The sequence below is a fragment of the Contarinia nasturtii genome, unplaced genomic scaffold (assembly GCF_009176525.2).
Source record: "Contarinia nasturtii isolate CC-2019 unplaced genomic scaffold, AAFC_CNas_1.1 Cnas_scaffold_1699, whole genome shotgun sequence".
In the NCBI taxonomy this organism is placed as follows: Eukaryota; Metazoa; Arthropoda; class Insecta; order Diptera; family Cecidomyiidae; genus Contarinia; species Contarinia nasturtii.
In genome coordinates this window covers 2,332,183-2,351,784 of record NW_022199032.1, presented here as the reverse complement: position 1 = coordinate 2,351,784, position 19,602 = coordinate 2,332,183, and the positions used below count along the sequence as shown (strand labels likewise).

General features: G+C 34.3%; 4 protein-coding genes and 6 non-coding genes across 11 annotated transcripts; 4 read left to right on the top strand and 6 right to left on the bottom strand.

Annotated features, from left to right (window-relative positions):
- The first annotated feature begins 3,616 nt into the window (after positions 1 to 3,616).
- Positions 3,617 to 3,689, top strand: Trnaa-agc. Its single transcript has one exon. It is a non-coding gene; the product is annotated as a tRNA-Ala (tRNA).
- A 113-nt stretch (positions 3,690 to 3,802) lies between these two features.
- Positions 3,803 to 3,875, bottom strand: Trnaa-agc. Its single transcript has one exon. It is a non-coding gene; the product is annotated as a tRNA-Ala (tRNA).
- A 2,721-nt stretch (positions 3,876 to 6,596) lies between these two features.
- On the bottom strand, positions 6,597 to 9,285 carry LOC116347080 (CDKN2A-interacting protein-like). 2 transcript variants are annotated; one of them, XM_031777497.1, is made up of 5 exons: positions 8,857 to 9,285; positions 8,411 to 8,791; positions 8,130 to 8,236; positions 7,701 to 8,056; positions 6,597 to 7,243 (listed from the first exon to the last, which is right to left on the bottom strand). In XM_031777497.1, the coding sequence occupies exons 1-5, from the start codon at positions 9,158 to 9,160 to the stop codon at positions 6,937 to 6,939; spliced, it is 1,455 nt and encodes a 484-aa protein (XP_031633357.1). In that variant the 5' UTR covers positions 9,161 to 9,285; the 3' UTR covers positions 6,597 to 6,936. The 2 variants fall into 2 exon arrangements, with proteins under 2 accessions (XP_031633357.1, XP_031633355.1); XM_031777495.1 differs by having other exon boundaries at positions 6,599 to 7,243; positions 8,336 to 8,791.
- A 182-nt stretch (positions 9,286 to 9,467) lies between these two features.
- On the bottom strand, positions 9,468 to 10,448 carry LOC116347081 (partner of xrn-2 protein 1-like). Its single transcript, XM_031777498.1, has 2 exons — positions 9,984 to 10,448; positions 9,468 to 9,907 (listed from the first exon to the last, which is right to left on the bottom strand). Coding segments are annotated over exons 1-2 (324 nt in total). The 5' UTR covers positions 10,306 to 10,448; the 3' UTR covers positions 9,468 to 9,905.
- An 87-nt stretch (positions 10,449 to 10,535) lies between these two features.
- LOC116346930 (ATP-dependent RNA helicase abstrakt) lies at positions 10,536 to 12,795 on the top strand. The gene is made up of 2 exons (XM_031777246.1): positions 10,536 to 11,905; positions 11,981 to 12,795. The coding sequence occupies exons 1-2, from the start codon at positions 10,784 to 10,786 to the stop codon at positions 12,698 to 12,700; spliced, it is 1,842 nt and encodes a 613-aa protein (XP_031633106.1). The 5' UTR covers positions 10,536 to 10,783; the 3' UTR covers positions 12,701 to 12,795.
- A 47-nt stretch (positions 12,796 to 12,842) lies between these two features.
- Positions 12,843 to 16,786, bottom strand: LOC116346929 (probable serine/threonine-protein kinase clkA). The gene is made up of 7 exons (XM_031777245.1): positions 16,626 to 16,786; positions 16,011 to 16,331; positions 15,574 to 15,853; positions 15,199 to 15,480; positions 14,488 to 15,112; positions 13,829 to 14,426; positions 12,843 to 13,751 (listed from the first exon to the last, which is right to left on the bottom strand). Exons 2-7 carry the CDS (start codon positions 16,250 to 16,252, stop codon positions 13,388 to 13,390), a joined length of 2,391 nt encoding a protein of 796 aa, XP_031633105.1. The 5' UTR covers positions 16,253 to 16,331; positions 16,626 to 16,786; the 3' UTR covers positions 12,843 to 13,387.
- Positions 16,787 to 17,936: 1,150 nt separating this feature from the next.
- Positions 17,937 to 18,009, top strand: Trnaa-agc. The gene has a single exon. It is a non-coding gene; the product is annotated as a tRNA-Ala (tRNA).
- A 655-nt stretch (positions 18,010 to 18,664) lies between these two features.
- On the top strand, positions 18,665 to 18,737 carry Trnaa-agc. Its single transcript has one exon. It is a non-coding gene; the product is annotated as a tRNA-Ala (tRNA).
- A 163-nt stretch (positions 18,738 to 18,900) lies between these two features.
- Trnaa-agc lies at positions 18,901 to 18,992 on the bottom strand. The gene is given in 2 exon segments: positions 18,901 to 18,936; positions 18,956 to 18,992. It is a non-coding gene; the product is annotated as a tRNA-Ala (tRNA).
- Positions 18,993 to 19,529: 537 nt separating this feature from the next.
- On the bottom strand, positions 19,530 to 19,602 carry Trnaa-agc. Its single transcript has one exon. It is a non-coding gene; the product is annotated as a tRNA-Ala (tRNA).

Sequence of the window (19,602 nt, the reverse complement as noted above, 5' to 3'; positions counted from 1 at the left end):
GTTGTCACTTGAAACATAGAATGTGACAACACTTTGTGAGAATAATTTAATTCATTTTTGTTGTGGGCAAATACAAACAGAAAGCTACAAAAGCTTGGCCAACTTACAACGAATTTATGTGTTTGAGTGAGCGAGGAATCGATAGATAGGAAGAGAAGGATTTAATGACTCAAAGTTGATTTTCTCATCTGTTGATTTTTAGATGAATTCAATCAATAAGAAATGAGAAAACCATAGAATTCAAGTCTTTGATTGCAATAAATGGTTTTTATGGTTTCGATCAAATAACAGAAATCTCTCTCTCTCTGGCCACAATTCCAAAATGACTATGTGCATTGATTCGCCATTTTTGGAGAGAGAAGAAGAGAGAGGAGGGGTGAGGGAGGTAGAGAGACGGATTTTATTCACTTTATTTATTTACATAGTAAAAAATAGTGAAAAAAAATGTACCCAATCATTTGAAAAGGGTGAGAGAGGGAAATAAAGAATGAATGGATTTGAAGTAAATCGAAATTTAACATATCCATTGCATCCCAATGCAATCCAAACAAAAGATCAAAGAAATCACATGCCTACGAATTGTATAAACCACCATCGTACGAATTGCATCTTCGAAATAGTTTGTCTTACATTTGTTTTTAAGGTTCACTTTCTCCACCGTCTTCGTTCGAAAATTGATTTCATCTTCGTTTCTTCGTTTTTTTCCCTCCTGCTCATTCACTTGAAGTCTGTGATTAATAAAATCCAATTACAAATCTCAAAAGTTGTTTTGCATTCGATCGATCCCATTGGGTGGCCAGACTTAAATGGTAAAATAATCGAAATAAAAGGAATTTCGTGGTGAAATTGCATTTCTATATCAGTACTCTCGTCGAATGAAATGGAAAGCAAAAGAGTATGAGAGAGACAGAGTGAATGAGAGTCGGCGCACAGTTTCGAGAGAAAAGAAACAGAGAGAAGAAAGAGACAGAGGAAAAAAAGTTATATGTTTGACTTAGTGAAGGACAAAAACAAAAACAAAAAAAGGAGCATAACTCTTTGTCAAACTATTACACACATTTGTTGTGTACTTAAATTTGAATGTGCCGTCACTGCAGTTCAAATTAGGAAACTATTTTTTTCCTCGTCTTTGTTTCTCTGCGTCTTTATCCGTTACTCATTTTATTTGGAATTTTTTTTTCATTTTCACCCATACCAAATGCCTTCCATTTCCATTTCGTTCGTTCATTCGTTCAATTGTTCCATTGCGAAAATCGCATTTTCCGTTTTTTGTTGGCATTTTACTCAGTGGAATGTCGTCAGTTTCATTCATTGTCTGTATGAAATCGTCGGATACATATTCTTTTTCTTCGTTTAAATTGCATGCCTCAAAACGAATGTGCAAAACAAGGAAAAGGGAACGGAATCAATTTGGTTTTGTGAAAAGCTAACTGACTGACGAACACTGACGAAGACGGCAACGACAATTGATAATTTCACAATACAAAAATAAAGTTCATAATACGTTATTTTAAATTGCTTTTGGCTATGCTTTTCCCATTACATTTCCTGTAAATAATTCTTGTAATTGAAGTCTCTGCGACTTATCGAAAATGTCAACCGAAAGAAAGAATCAAGATATCCGGAATACTACAACTCCGCTCAATTTTTACTCGCTCCACTTTGATTCGTTGCGTTCGTTTGCCCGCTCTTACTCTCTTGTTTTTCGCATTGAATGTTCGTCGATTGTATTACATGTACATGTACAATGCACACAGTAAAATCATTTGAAAACATGTATTGTTCGATAAAAGAGCGAAGAAAACGAAGACGAAAAAAGGGTTTTTTTTTCTTCGCTCATCAAAGCATGAATCGCAGTAAAGCAATTAATCAAGCATGTTCAAACGTGCGAATGAATGTTTTCTATCTTGTGGCATATGTTAACTCTCGTGAACGCCTACAGTCGTGTATTTTGAGTTCAAGACTTTCAACCTTTCATTTGACCTTCAATGCATTCAAAGGTGTTATGGCATTTAAAGAAGGATAAAAGTGATATTAATTCCAATTGAAAGAAGGTTCGGTTGTTTTTTTTGCAACATGGTCGTATATCTTTTTCTCTCAACCATATCTCTCTCTATCCCATTTTCTTTCAATATGAATTATTATTAATTGATGAATTTTAATCGGGAAAGTTGTGGTAAACGGCAACATTTTGTAATAATACATGCTTTTGTATCACATACACAGATACCGACACTGACACATACACCAACATATACATTTCTCGAAATGCATTATGCAAATTATTTTTGTCTGCTGCTGCCTCAACTAACAGTAGGTCGTGAACAACAAATGATTTCATTACATTGTTTGCGGTAATCAAAAATGGCAAAAACATCAGTAGAGTGACGATAAATGGTTTAGAGTTGGCAAAACCACATTTATCTGCTTTGAAGTGTGCAGTACACTCACTCAATCCAGAGTAAATGTGGTTACAATGCTGTTTGTTGAAGAAACCACAACGCAGGTTCAAAGAAACCCCAGCAGCTAGTTAAATATTATGTATATCTAAATCGTGGCGCTTTTGTTTACATTTGTGGCTTAATATCGACATTCGAAATTGTGTATATCATATAATACAATATATTATCTGCAAAATGGCCTCTTAATTTCTGTTAACGACTAAAGAGTGATATTTTTCTTATCGATATATCTACATGTCCATATCAATCATATGAAATTAATAAGAAAATGAAAAAAAAAAATACATTTCCATAGAAAAATGATTGGATCGCATTGGTAATATGCCTCCTGTAGACTTGTTTGATAATTCGCTATTTTTCTTCATGGACTGACATAGCATTGAAGTTCATAGTTATACGGAAAAGTTATCATTCCTAACTTGAAGCGAACATTTAGAACATTCTAAATGAAAACACGAAAAAGATATAAAATTATTCAAAACGCGTCTGATTTCATGTGTAATGAGCATATTTTGTGTCAAATTAGTTACTAATGAATAAAATAAATAAGCTTTTGAATAATGGAAAGTTATGCATGCGTAATTAATAAATAGTACAGAATTCTGGCCAAAACTGACGACCAAAAAGAGTGCCTACTTTTTTCGCCAAAAACACTAGCAAATCGGAAGAATTTTCTGAACCTTACACTTCATGGTGGTGGACGGCCACCAAATTGAGTCTCGAGCATATTTCTGACATAATATTTGTCTGTGCGAGGTCAGATGGAACTTCCATCATGGAAGCTAGTAATGTAGAAAACAACCAGATTAGTAGAAGCAACGTATATTTATAGAGTCAAAAATATCTTTAAAAAAATCAATTTTAATTTGTGTTCTCAATATACGTCAGGCTATCGAAGGCGAAAAGCAACAAACACTTGTTTATGTTGGTTATGTGTTTTTTTTTAAGGAATTCCTTTTTACATCTTCTACTCACATTATTTAGTGATCATTCAAGTCTGTAATGTAATATTTGAACCTCTATAGATACATTATCATAAACGAAAGGAGCAAATTAAAAAACCGTTTATTGTCACTTGACATTCCTTTAGTCTTTTTTAGTTTAACTTTCATGCAAATGGAACATAAATTCACATGTGAACGGCATTTTTCGAAGGGGAATTAGCTCAGATGGTAGAGCGCTCGCTTAGCATGTGAGAGGTACCGGGATCGATGCCCGGATTCTCCAAGGTCTTTTTTATTCATCACATCACACAAAATGTGACCACTTCATTCATTAAAGATATACCAGGTTTTTTTCCTAGTCACATCATCTATTATGTAAGTCATAAAAAAATATCTTGGAGAATCCGGGCATCGATCCCGGTACCTCTCACATGCTAAGCGAGCGCTCTACCATCTGAGCTAATTCCCCTTCGAAATATGCCGTTACAATGTGACATTCAACATAAATTTATGTTCATAAAAAAAATTATGAAAAAAAATAGAAAGTGATAGATTCCCATTGGCAATTTACAAATATTTGCACCCATCGGATTACTTACACCCGATCGATAACGCAAGAATTTCTTGGATAATCAACATGTGTTTTAGTATATGAAACTCGTTGACAAATGTTTGAAGCTCGTACGCAATTCAATTAAATATATTTTTTTCCGGTATTTCAATTTAATTTCATGAACCAAAATGGAAAATATTAAAAATGAGAAAAAAAACAACCAAAACAGTTATCACTTGAAAATGAATCCGACTCAGGATTAAAACAATTTCTGAACACGAGCAATAAAAACACTAATATTTCAGCCTTATTGAACCTATTGAGTTTGTATGGCAAACCAATTGAAAAATAAAGTAAATTGATTTTTTTTTTCTTAATTTGCACAAAATGTGATGAATACCGTTTAGTTTTTGTTCAAAAAAAATGTTTAAAATAAGTGTTATACCTATATTGTATACCAAAAGGTAGAAAAATGTTGAGAATTTAAAAATGTCAATTAAAAGAGTGTGTCAATTTAAAAATGGTAGAATCAAATATTTTCGATGCGAGCAAAGCGATAATTCAGCGCTAACCCATGAAATATGAAATTGCATTTGGCACGATATTTTAAGCCATATACCAATTCAATCAAAATGCTCTCGTTCGTTTCGATCCGATAAAAATATCAATTTTAAGTGGATCGGAAAGCGAGTAATAAAAACTGAAAAATCGACCGAATGAAGAGAAGAAATTAAAATGCCATTTCTATGTTTTATCATCATGGAAATCTATTAATTTTCTTCATCGTTTATAAATGATTTCTGCCGTTTATATAGCAGAAAAGGGAGTCAAGATAATAGCAATGGTTTGACATTCGATTGAATTTATTAACTCTTCAGATTGAGCATTTTCCGTTTCCTTTTCATTTTTACTCGGTTCCTTTCACTATTTCGTCTTTGTTATTATTTATTTCCCGCTTGATTGACGACGACGACGACGACGACGAAGACGACAACGATTCCGATTCAGAACATATAGTATTATAGCAGCAGTAAGTGGTCGTCGGTATCTGCGTATTCCCACGGTTACCATGCCCAAGTTCAATTGAAATACAGCATCGCATGTATTGAAGTGAAAATTAAGAAAATTAAATTAAAGCGTGCTTATGGTGTATGTTTGTTACCATTTCAGAATGAGGTGCAAAAAGACAGCGACAACGATGAAAAAGACCCAAATGGTGTCCGTATAAGATAACATAAATACGCGCACGCAATGCCAGTTCATTGTACGGTAAAGTGATTTCGAATGAAAAACGAAATGAAAAGGAAAATATACGTTAAATCAGTGAATCGGCAGCATATTGATATCAAAAATGTGGTTCATACCAATTGAAATCTGTCCGTTTGCTTAAATAAAAGGAGTATATCGTTGCACCCAACGAACACAACGAGAAATCATCGCAGCTCTCACTCTCATTCCAGATCCATTTTCTAGCTCTCTTCGCCCTTTCCGTTTGTCATTTGGAAAAAGATTGCCAGTAGCTTAGTAAATGGATACAGATAGCATTTGGATTATTGCGAATGAAATAAATTGATAAAGGTCTTTATTATGGCATTTCGTTTCTTCTTTTGCTTTTGTTCGTTCATACACATTTTGTTCCCATGTTACTATTTCACGTTCGATGACACGATTATTATTGAACGAACAGAGAGAAAGAGTGAGAGAGCGCGCAAGGAAGGGACAGTCACGAATGATTATGTTACGATTGATTTTTGAGGATATTCTCATCATCGACGTCGTTGCTGTCAAACGTTGCTGTTGTCAGCATATTGGCACGACAAAACGGAGATGAGGATTGTAATTCGTTGAACGTGAAAAACGATATGGAAAAATTATCTTTGGAAATATTAACAAATCAAATTGAAAATAAAAATGGATATGTTCTTCTGTGTCTGGGTTCGGGTTTCTTTCTTTCTCTCTCTCTCTCTCTCTCTCTCTCTCTCTCTCTACCTCCGTTCACAATTTTAAGCTTGTTTTTTTTTTCTGCCGTTTTCCACATCATTGAGATCACTGCTTTTATGTTTCAAGTATACTTTACATCACATGGTATGCACAAAAAAGTGTGCCACGACAGGTAACTCCCTCTAAAAAAATCTGAATGCAAAAAACCTGTAATTTTTGTAAGCGCCAAAAATACTTTTTTTTTAAATCCTTATATATTCGATATCACACCAAAAAATAAAAAAAAAAACATTCTGAACAAACACCGAAAAAACTATAAAATAAACTCAATATTACGTGTTAAGTCCCATTGTTTGTTTGTTTTTTTTTTTTTTAATTTCGCAATTTACCAGTGGCATCAACACATACTCGGGCACACACACTCGGTTATTATTGCAACCTTTCGCATCATTTTTCTGAGAACGCTGATATACACAGCCCAAACTATTCCGGACACAAAAAATACATTAGCTGCGATGCACACAAATTGTGAGGGTAGTTTTATTTTATTTTTGTGCACGTCAGCTCTGATTGTGAATCATTTGTAATAAAACACCTTTGTTATTGCCATTGTGAATTTTTTTGAAAAATTGAAAATAATAAAAAAATTCTTTCATTGTTCAAAAATTATTATTATTTGGTAACGTTTTCAGTTTTAAGCCAGTAGAACGAAATAGAATTTCTTAGAAGGACATTTGAAATTGTCTTCGAGTTTTTTTTTGTTCGAATCATTGATTGTTCAAATGTTACCTTATCTCACATAGAAAATCACATTATAATGTTACTATAGTAAAATCAAAGTTTCAATAGCGAAATCTAAAAATAGTTATTAGTATTTTATAATTATAAAAAAACGACATTTAGTTAGTAATTTCAGCTGTTACTATTGTATGGCGTTAAATTTACTAAGTTGACTTTCTATATGTATCGACATTTTGCTATGTTTTTTTTTTCATAGAAATTGTGATCTTTTTCATAGGATTTTATTCAAGGCCATTCAGAAGAATTTCTTTCGTTTGTTGTTTTGTTTTGGTGCGTGGTGTTGGTTTCGACTTTGTTGTGTGTAATTAAAGCCGATTTTGTTTGCTTTGCGTTGTTGTAAATGCGGTGGTAGTATTTTTCTTGTGGCTTTTTGTGGTTCAGGTTCGGTGGGCGCAATTAGTTCGTAGCATTTTGATCGAAGGCCATTGTTGAAAATTTCGTTTGCCAAATCGATAAGTTCCAATTTTTTGAAAATGATTATGTACCGTGAGCCATCGGCTGTGTTGTGACTTCTTGATTTCAATCCCAAGCGACTGGCAATTCTGTCAACCAAAAAATATTAAAATGAAAACATTTGCCATCATTAATACTCGTATGAAAGTAAATTGTTTGAAAAATACACATGAGAAAAATCGATGAAATTGAAAATGTCAAAAACACGAAACGCCATAATTTGAAGATTTTTTGCAGTTTCACTTTAATAACTCAAATTGAATTCTCTAGAATAAATACAGCGTATGATACGGTCGCACACCAAAGTTTGTTTTTACATACATTTTTTGCTGTATTTTGTATGACGGTGTTTCGCTTTGAAATGCAACCTTTCCATACGCTGTTTTTATTCTATAGCAATCAATTATGGATGCTGTAGATCAAACTGAAAGTAAAGAAGATTCTTCGAACTTCTGCTTGTCTACACATCATCAAGTGAAAGCGCGCAAAAAACAACAACAAATTATGGCATTTTGTATTTCATATTTTTTCAGTGTAAAAACGTACTCGTGTAGTGTTTTGCGTTCATCCTTTGTGAATTCTTTGGAAAATGCTAAATCATATGTTGCCGATTCGTCGGTTTTGTATTTTGTCAGATAATCAACAAAAAAATCATAATTCAGTTTTGTCGAATCGGATGACAATCCAAGACCGCAACGGTCAACTTTCATTTCAATGCTAATCGGTTGTTCGATGCCATTCCCACTCACACCCAGCGCACCACCCGACCATCCAAGCATTTTCATCATTTTAAAACCAATATTATCCTCGTTCAATTGAGTATTTTTCGACATTCCCACAGCATCACCACCACCATCATTCTGTTCATCCACGTCAACACTGACGGTGTGCACTGATTTTTGCTATGAAAAAAAAAAGAAATAAAAATTCATATCATAATATTCGTACATAAATATAGCCAAATATTGAACATACTTTGATTGTATAGTGAATTTTTTTCGCCCGTTCTAATGCTTTGTCGAATGCTTGTTGCTTGGCTTCTTTTTTGCCGGCTGTAACTGGTGCTTGACCATAGACGGTACCTAAGGGAAGAATCACAAAAGAAAAGAATTAATTTAAAATAATCGACAAATAATCGAAAAATAATCAATAATAATTAGTAAGTAATTTTAAGACGGTACCATTGATACGAACAACACATTCAAGCGTTGTTGGTTTGCTTTGGGATACCTCTACATCACATTTAACAATTGCACCTTGTTTAGCTGCGCTCATTTGAATGATGCTGATGCTCTGTTGACTATTTTGTGCAAGTGTTTCGTAAATAATGAAACCAGTATTTGGCAATCGTTTTATTATTTTGAATGGTGGCTTCGACTGAAATATATTATTCGCCGGACAAGTGGGCGCGAACTCTGTCCTTTCAGTCGATGGATTTAATGAGAAAGACGGGCGAGCCATTTGACCATCATCATCACTATTATCGTCCAGTGTGCGTTTTCGTTTTCCTGAATTATTGTCATTTACATTTGTACTGGCCGAAGGTTCATCATTTGTTGTTGATTCTTGTTTACGAAACGAACTTTCAATCGATGGAATTGTGATTGACCTGGTGGCCTGTGTTTTAGATCCACGTCCTAATTGATCAAGAGGTTGAAATTTATCAATGACAATTGATACTGACAATTTTTTCGTTTTCTACCTTTAGCTTTGGCGCTAGCCGCATCACTCGCACCAACAAATGTTCGTTTCAATCGACCGCTACGCGATGCACGAAATTTGGCCGCAATATCTTTTGACAAAAGTGCAACACGTTCCATTGTTTTCTTTGGGTAACGACACCCCAAAAACTCAATGTTTGTAAACACTTGTGCCAAACACACCAATTCACATTCGGGAAATTTATCTTTGTGCGCGTCAATAAATGCCTTCCGCAATTGCCAATGTTCGTCACTTTCGTAGTCGGCTCTATACCGATTCACATCCCAGTCTGTTGGAAAACTCATTTTCTTCGAATTTTATTCGTTCTTTCTTCAACTTCAATTGTTAAGAGTCAACTGTTCTCTTTAAATTATTGCAAGTGTATGTTTTGAGTTTAGCATTACTTATGTTTTGACTACACACGTTCAGTGTCATTAGTGCTAATATTTCAAAAGAAAAAACATGGCGAACCGTCACATAGAACTGTCAAAGTCATAATAATCCTGAAATGAGCGTAAACAAACAAAAATGTTTCCAACATCATCACAGGAAACTAAAAATGTTTTTGATGCCTTTCTTAAGTTTCAATGCATGTAAAATAAAAATGATAAATTCTTGGTAATAATAATAGACCATTTTATTCAATTTTTCTGGTTTTATTCAAATTACAATGTAAAATTTGCACCGCATACTATATATTTTGTGAAGAAAATATATGAAAATGAAAGTCTTTCGAATACCATTTTGAACTTTGATTAGTTATTAGACGTGAAGTTCCTGCCTCTTGCTTATTACACTTAAATGTCTTTATTTATGCCGTTTCTTTAGAAATACTTATCGGATGATAAGCATCGTAAAGGTTTGCTTTGATTGTTTTCTATAATGGGAGCTAATTTTGTAAGAAAAATTCGCCAGTTTCTGTGCTCCATGGATCTTTGCCGTGCTTACGTCTTTTTAAATTACTGTCTAAATTCGGTATTCGAAACGTACTTTCAATCGATGGAAATGTGATATTTTGATTGACTTTTTAGCTTGTAGTTGAGGTCCACGTCCTAATGATTGATAGAAAAAAGGTAAAAAATAAGAAAATCTTTCATTAAAGAATAAAATTAAAATTAAACTACTTACAATTCTTTCGTTTTCTGCCTTTGGCTTTGGCACTAGCTGCATCGCTCGCACCGACAAACGTTCGCTTCAATCGACTGCTGCGCGATGCACGAAATTTGGCTGCAACATCTTTTGATAAAAGTGCAACACGTTCCATTGTTTTCATTGGATAACGACACCCTAGAAACTCAATGTTTGTAAACACTTGTGCCAAACACACCAATTCAGATTCGGGAAATTTATCTTTGTGCTCATCAATAAATGCCTTTCTTAATTCCCAATGTTCGTCACTTTCGTAGTCGGCTTTATACCGATTCACATCCCAGTCTGTTGAAAAACTCATTTTCTTAAGAAAAATTCGTTATTTTTTTACTTCGACAAATGTAAATAGTCAACTATTTCCTTTCAACTACAAAAAGTGTATGTTTTGTGTTTAGCGTTGCTTATGTTTAAATACACACGTTTTGTCTCATTAGCACTAATGTATTAAGATAGGAAAAAAACATGGCGAACTGTCACACCGAACTGTCAAAGTCACAGTCAACGTTTATAAACATTAGTGTTAAACACAACTAATAAGTGTTTTGTTGAAAGCAAACAATTGACAACCAACATTTGCCGAAGAAACAACGAGTAAACTTAGTGAGCTCATTAAGTGTAAACAAATCTAAACGTTTCCAAAGTGAGTGTGAGTGTATCAAATGTAATTTTTGAAATTAAGAAATTTGCTGTAAAAAATTGGTGGAAAAAAAGCTAAATAATTTTCATTCAAATAAAGTGAATATTTCGTTGAGACGAAAAATTAAAAAAAGAAAAATATAATGTCATATTCACCGTCAAAGAAGCGTTATCGTCGTGATGATGATAAACAAAAAGCGGACAGCGATGATGAGTATGTGCCGTATGTGCCAGTTCGTGAGCGTAAAAAGAATGAATTGATTCGCTTAGGTCGGATAGCGCACATTGCTGAAAATGCAAATAAATCATCGAGTGAAAATGAAAGCGACAATGAGCAGAGCCAAGAAGTCCTTGGAAGAAAATACAATATTAGTTTATTGGATCAACACACCGAACTGAAAAAATTGGCCGAAGCGAAGAAAATCAGTGCGGCTGAAAAACAACTAAAAGAAGAAGAGAAAATTCTAGAAAGTGTTGCCGAAAGAAAGGCGCTGATGGCTGCATCCGAATTGGCCAAAGCCATTGTCTATGAAGATCCAATTGAAACTAGTTGGCGTCCGCCGCGTCATGTACTTGCAATGCCCAACTTTAAGTTAGATGAAATTCGACAAAAGCATCGAATTTTAGTCGAAGGTGAACTAATTCCGCCACCAATACGAACATTTAGAGAAATGAAATTACCAAAGTCAATTCTAATGGCATTGGATAAGAAAGGCATAAAAAAACCGACACCGATTCAATTGCAAGGCATTCCAACGATTTTGTCGGGTCGTGATTTGATTGGCATTGCATTTACAGGTTCGGGAAAGACATTGGTTTTTGTATTGCCAATTATAATGTTTTGTGTCGAACAAGAAGTATGTTTGCCATTCATTCGAAATGAAGGACCGTATGGTTTGATCATTTGTCCGTCACGTGAATTGGCCAAACAAACACATGAAATTATTCGATTCTTTTGCGATCATTTGAGGCAAGACGGTTTGCCAGAGGTGCGATCATGTTTGGCCATTGGTGGTGTGCCCGTTACCGAATCCATTGAAACCATTCAAAAGGGTGTACACATTATGGTTGCAACACCAGGCCGTTTGATGGACATGCTCGATAAAAAGATGGTGAACTTACGCGTTTGCCGATATTTATGCATGGACGAAGCCGACAGAATGATTGACATGGGCTTCGAAGAAGATGTTCGTACAATTTTCTCGTACTTCAAAGGACAACGTCAAACACTACTCTTTTCAGCTACTATGCCGAAAAAGATTCAAGTATGTTACATCTTTTTCCCATTTGGACGGTTCTAGATTATCAATAATAACATTTTTTTAATTTTCATTTTATAGAATTTCGCTCGATCAGCCCTGGTGAAGCCGATAACAATAAATGTGGGACGAGCTGGTGCCGCATCAATGAATGTCATTCAAGAGGTTGAGTATGTGAAACAGGAGGCTAAGGTGGTTTATCTATTGGAATGTTTACAGCGTACCTCACCGCCAGTACTGATTTTCGCCGAAAAGAAACAAGATGTGGACGCAATTCATGAATATTTGCTGTTGAAAGGTGTCGAAGCGGTTGCCATTCACGGTGGAAAAGATCAAGAAGAGCGTTCGAAAGCCGTTGAAGCGTTTCGATCACAAATTAAAGACGTACTTGTTGCTACCGATGTCGCATCAAAAGGTTTGGATTTTCCAAACGTACAGCATGTCATAAACTATGATATGCCCGATGATGTGGAGAATTATGTGCACAGAATTGGAAGAACGGGTCGTTCGTCAACCAAAGGTTTGGCCACAACATTCATCAATAAATCAACCGAACAATCGGTACTGTTGGATTTGAAACATTTATTGATTGAGGCAAAACAAAAGGTACCACCATTTCTGGCCGAACTTTGTTCGGAAAGCGAACAGCTATTGGAAGTTGGCGATACACAGGGTTGCAGCTATTGTGGTGGTCTGGGTCATCGAATTACCGAATGTCCGAAATTGGAGGCCGTACAAAACAAACAAGCCTCGAATATCGGACGCAGAGACTACCTTTCAAACACAGCGGCCGACTATTAAGATCATTCATCGTCATACCAATGTGAAACAAATCGTTTTTGTTTGTTTTGTATAAAATATGAATAAAATTTTGATTAACTCAATGAAAACACAAAGATGATAAAACGAATATTATTATTGGTAATAGTTAATAGATCAATTATTTGCGATTTATTCAAATTTTTCTGGTTTTATTTACGATTCTAAATACAATGCAAAATTCACATCGCATACTATATGTTTTGAGAAGAAAATATATGAAAATGAACGTCTATCTAACTTCCTTTTAAACATCTATCCTAACTTCTGCCTCTTACTTATCCCACCTGAATATCTGCATCGTTCGTGTATGCCATAACTTTAGAAATATTTATATATCGGATGCTAAGTGTTTATCGTTAAGGTTTGCTTGGATTTTTTGTTTTTGTTTTTTTTTTCAGTAATTATCATTGATGGAAGCTAGTCCATTGTTTATCGTTCATACAGAACACATTAAAATTATCATGCTATTATTATTATTATTTTTATATGGTACATAAATTTCTATTGAGCTTTTGATTCTTTTTAGTTTCTTTCGTACTTTCGTAACATTTATCGATTGTACATTTTGTTGTTGTTGTTTTTTTTCTTTTAATTTTTTTTTTATTTTAAATGGTAAAAATTCCGTTGCATAGCTCCCTGTTGCTGTTGTGTGTTTATGACTCAAAACTATGTATCCATCAATTCCGAAAAGTCCGAAATGACTTGACATTCAGGTTTCTCTTTCAAAAATTGATTGATACCCTTCAAAGTGACCGATGTTCCGGTTACATCAAGATATCGTAGATTTGGTGCGCAAAGGGCTAAATGGCGTAATGTAACATCGGTAACATCCAAATAATTACGAACTGTAATGCGTTCCAATAAAGTGTCTGGTGCACGGCGTTCGGCTCGAATCCAAATGATACCCTCTTGAACGCTTCGTCTTGGCATACCAAAACTGCACATTCCTCGGTCTGTTATATAATAACCATTAAACATTGGCTTTTGGTATCGAAGTGGTGATAAATTACGCACTTCCCACGAAATTTGTCTGTTAATTATGGGAAAAAAAATAAAAGCAGTTTTATTCACTTTTATTCGATGTTAGAATTTTGCCAAAAATCTTACCTATTCATATTTCCATTTTCGTCGTTGTTTTGCGAACGACGATGCTGAACAATAATCAGTCGCTGATTTGCTGGCGTCGGTTTGTTGGCCGATGGCTGGCGATTTGATGGACCAGCCGCTTGATCGTCATTTATGTTTACAGCATTATCATTGGATGGTATAGTTGCATGTGAATTTGATTTGGATGCATTTGTAGAATCATTTTGATTTGTTTGAAGGCCTGACGTTCCTGGTTGATTTGCACTACCACCACCACCATCACTGTCATCATTTTTATTTGTGCTTGTGGAATATTCATTTTCATTTTCCGGCGTCTTTGATTGTTCGTCATTCTGATTTTTGGATTCAGTAACTGGAAATGGATCGGCCGAAATTTGTGCATTGATTGTTTCATTTTGTTCGGGTTGGTCGTGATTGGTGGAGCTACTACTACTGCTACTGCTTGGCTGTGGTTGTTCGGATTGTTGTGGTTGTTCGGATTGTTGTGGTTGTTGTTCTTGTTCTTGTTGCTGCTGTTGTGGTTGATTTTGCTCTGGCTGTTGTTGTCTTTGGTACCGAAATGGTGCGGCAAAGACCCGATGTGTTGGATCATTTGAATCTAACAGAAAAAAATATAAATTAGATTTTCTTGTGTTTTATTATTAAATCAATATTTTTACCTCTTCCGTTAATAATTCCAATGACACAACGTAGTCCATTCGTTTCTCGCAATGGATTATCAAAGTCATTTGAACGTTCGGCATTAACATTAACCATTCGGCCATTTTGTAATATCACTTGAATACAATGTGCCTGATGTGGTTGATTGGCATCAGCATTTCCACCGCTCACCTTATCACCGCCATTCTCGTCATCGTCGCTGCTATTATTTTCGCTGTCTGTGCTGCAAACTGAATCGTCATCTGAATCAGACTCTTCCGTATCCGAAATTGAAACGCTATTTTCATCTTGTTGTGATTTTTGTTCTTGTTGTGGTTCCGATACCGTATCCTTGCTGCTGCTACTACTACTTGCGCAACTATTGCTGTTGCTGTTGCTGTTACTATTGCTGTTACTATTGCTGCCACTGCTCAAATTGAAATGCTTTTCTTTGTTTGAATGTGTTTCTTTCGACACATCGTCGATGTAGGATTTTGGTTCAAATGATTCGCTGTCATCAGTATCAGACGTTGTTATGTCACGAAATTCAACGGGACAATCCATTAGAATTTCACGCAGTGTCGTTGTTATGTTGAAGCATTGAATATCGCTGTCTGATATTGGTGTATCACGAACATCCAAAAACTAATTTGACAGAAAACAAATGAAATGACATTTTTGTTCAAAATCAATGAAATGCATCGATTCAAAAAAAGAATTTTCACTCATACCTCTAAGCATTTGAATCCGAAACGTGTGGCAATGCTCCCATATGGAACGCATCCTTTGAGTGTGGGACAACCACGCAAACTAAGCCGCTTCAAATGTGGCAATTTGGAGAAAACAACGAGATCATGTGTTTCAAACCACGAACATTTTTCCAGCGCTATTTCCTCTAACAATTGTAGATAATCATCGATTTTAGTGAATAAACGTGGCGAACGGGGCAATGAAATTTGGCAGCCATGGAATTTCAAGCATTTCAGTAACCGTGGAAAGTCCGAAATTTTTACCTAAAAATCCAAAAATCGATTATAAATGATGACGAAACCAAAAAAAAATAAAATGGGAAAAACTTGTTGAAATAATCGCCATTTGTGTGATACCTTTCGAAAATTGATGTAACATTCTCGCAATTCGATTTTTTCAAGGCATGGACAAGAGGAAGACAGTTTTCGTAAAATATTTAGCGTGATTGTATTGTTCTTCCATTTTTCCGATGGGCACTTTGAAACAAAGCCACGCACATTAAACTCTTTTATATCGCCAACTTGTAATGTGGACAACAGTTTCTTTATTCGTCGGCCCATCAATCGTTTTGTGGCAAAATCAAAGGTCTTCCATAGACGACGGTCTTGAATCAATGTCAAAAAACGCGTGCACGTCCTAAAATGATATAAACAAACAATCAAAATTATTCAACAAATACATAAAAAAAAATCCAAACAACTTGCTGATGACCAAGACGACGATGTGAAGAAAAGAAAAACGAGTTTTTCTATATCTTCGTTTTCGTAAACAATTTATTTTTTGTTATACTCACTTCGAAAGTGCATATAATGTGGTGCAATCACAATGTTGTAAAATTTCCAATAGCACTTCGTCGGTGAAATCGAGCAATTTGAATATGCCGTCATCTTCTTCCTGGGCGATAAATCTCTTGGCCGATGAATCTGTTTCAGGCGTGCTCGATGCGCGACGTTTCCGATTATTGCTTTCATTTTTCGAATGGCAATTTGCGTCTGTGGATGACGTTGACGGCTGAATATCGTTCAATTCCTTCATTGAATTTTTTTTTTTCTTTTCACAAAATCGACGCTTTCGTTTATTTATGAAATTTCACACTGCGGCCAAATTTATATAACTAAAATAAATAAACAAACGAAAACAGAGCAAAAATAAAAAAATCACACAATTGCCTTGAATAATGTACCAAACAACACACAGAGGTTTTATTTCTCAATTTGATGGTGTTATTGTGATGCTTTAAAATGGGAATGATAAATCAATCGTATTTTTTTTACATTTTGTGCATATCAACATCCAATGAAAAATTCACTTATATTGTGAAACGCACAAATTTCCAATGGGATTTCTCATGGAAGTAGAGAGACAGAGTCCATTTTTGTTTCAATGTGAATTTTTAAATATTGCTTACCCAAAAATTTGTATGGCTCTGTTGCTCGATATTATAATTATATTTTCATCTATTCTTCGGAGAAGACTTTGTTTTTTTTTTTTGTCAATTGAATGGAACTTATCTTTGGCACCGAATGTCAAATAGTTTTCTCTTATAGACTTATACGGCTGTCTCATTCCAATCTAAATACATCATACAACTGTTGCGATGTTTGCGGTTCGTCACTTCACGCAGTATACATACATTGACGTACTAGATTTTGATGCTGATATTTTGTTTGCGGTACCGGTTTTTTTTTTCTTTTGATAAAATTTTACGCTCAAATCACGTATTCAATGCAAAATACCGCGATGCACAAAACAGAATTCGAAAAAATGCTGTTTATAGTTGGTAAATAAAGTAATGTAATGTTGGACATTGATGTTGAAAACTTAACGAGTCTTCATAGTTATCTTATATTCTTTTCGATTTCTTTTTCAATAATTCTTTTTCAGTTCTCTTTTTATTTAAAAAAAAAAAAAACATTTTAAAGATATATTACAGTAGAAGAACGAATGAACTGAAAAAAAATGAAGAATTACCAAAAGGTAATCATCAACATATTTCATCTAGGTTCGCTGCTGAGCGAACGCATTCCTTAACATCCTTATAAGTTGTTAATGCAGTAAATAAACATGTTTTTTCATGCCTACTACTAATATACACTAGCATTTTTCTTACAAACCATTCTATTCATATTCATTAAGACTGCGACAATAATTTATTTTGCTTTTTTATTTTTTTTTATTCAAAAACTAAATGTTACTTTAAAAATCACAAAGCTTAAAAAAATTATTGAAATTGAAAATTCATAAATATTCATTTTATAAAATTTGCTTGCTATTGAAACACACTCTCAATTAAATTGAAAAAATGCTTTCAAATGGACGACAATTTAATGCATATTTTCCAACCTCGACGCATTATGTGCTGATCATTGGATTCCTACACACGTTGTGTAATTCGAACTACTTTTACCAGGAGACGTGACAAAATGAATGAAAATACTAAAAACAGTATTTACGCGCGTTGTATAACCAATAAACGTACAACCACTACACCAACATAGTTTGCACTGTATAAAAACTATGTATGTTTTCTTTAAAAATCTATTTAAATCGTTTGATGTTAAATATTATGGTTCTGTGGAATGTAATGTATGCACTTTTAATTTTACGTTTTATCGCTGGTTTAAATGAATTAAATCGGTCGATTTTGCAGACAAAACATCGTTTTTACCTTATTACACATACCGATACATGATGTGACTGTGTCACTTTATATGCAGAAGGGGAATTAGCTCAGATGGTAGAGCGCTCGCTTAGCATGTGAGAGGTACCGGGATCGATGCCCGGATTCTCCAAAATCTTTTTTTTTATTTTCGGTTTTTGTTCTTTTTTCATTAGTTTTATTCATTACTTCCATCAGTTGATATAAATCAGAGTTGTTATTAATTTTAAAAATTATTTAATACGAAAAAAGCATATATTTTTATTCGATGATTTAGCATATTAATAAATGAACGAAATCTTGTATATGTTGTATGCACACATACAGAAGATAATAAAATCACCAAAACGGCCATTTTTCAATCTATTTTCATGTCATTCGCAATAAATATGCTCTTGTTGATTATTTAATGTAATTTACACTGCATTTGATGAAATTTCAGCTCATTTGGATGAGATTCCAGCAGTGAGTATTATTGAAACAAAATGGTACATTTTCCTTAAAAGCTGAATCAATATTTACACGTGGAATATTATGCAATTTTTTTAATGCTTTTTAAATAGATCATTCTGAACAAAATAACACAAAAGTGTAGCTACAGAATTGTTGCTGAGTGTAAATTGTTCATTCAAAAATTCTTAAGAGTAGATCGTAGGTCGTTTCACATTAATAAAAGCCGTTTGGAATTGACATTCAGACCGTATTTTGAGAGTTACTCAATAACAACCGCAGATACTGTGCCTTTTAACATAATTTCATATTGGTGCTTTGGAAAGGTATTTTTCGAAGGGGAATTAGCTCAGATGGTAGAGCGCTCGCTTAGCATGTGAGAGGTACCGGGATCGATGCCCGGATTCTCCAAGATATTTTTTACTCGCCAAACCATTGATGATGTGACTAGGAAAATGAACTGTTATAAATACTGATAAACGGCATAAAGAGTAAATTGATCACATCATGTATATCGTTTTGAGTAAAATTGATGAAAATAGAATGAAAAATGTGTGATAAATAAAAAACATCTTGGAGAATCCGGGCATCGATCCCGGTACCTCTCACATTTTAGCCAATTAATGTAATGCTAAGCGAGCGCTCTACCATCTGAGCTAATTCCCCTTCGAATACATTTCCAATGTGCCATTCAACATAAATTCATGTTTCAAAAAATGCTTTTTGCAGCTTAAGATCTAACAAATTTCAAGTAGTCATTAGTGTCCATAAAACAGATCTCTTTTTGTACTCATTTAGAATAACAGAATATATAATTCGAAGAATTTACATGGAATTCTCCAGAATTACCAGTGTGTTATATACAGAATAACATCAAACACATCTAATAGCAGTAGTTGTCGAGGACTATATAATAGATAATTGTTGAAATATCTTTACATTTCATTTTGAATTTATAACTCTGCACTGAGCTTTTCATACAAATTCACTATAAATGAAAAACGTAACGAAAAATATTAACTTTTTGGTTGCGATCTTGTAATTTGTTTATCAAATTGAACGGGAACAATATGAAATGGGAAAAAATCATTAAACAAGACACAGAAAACCTACTCTGCTATTTTAAAAAATGTCTAAAAATATATCAGTATTGAGAAAAATTGACGAAAATAGAATGAAGAATGTGATAAATAAAAAAGGTCTTGGAGAATCCGGGCATCGATCCCGGTACCTCTCACATGCTAAGCGAGCGCTCTACCATCTGAGCTAATTCCCC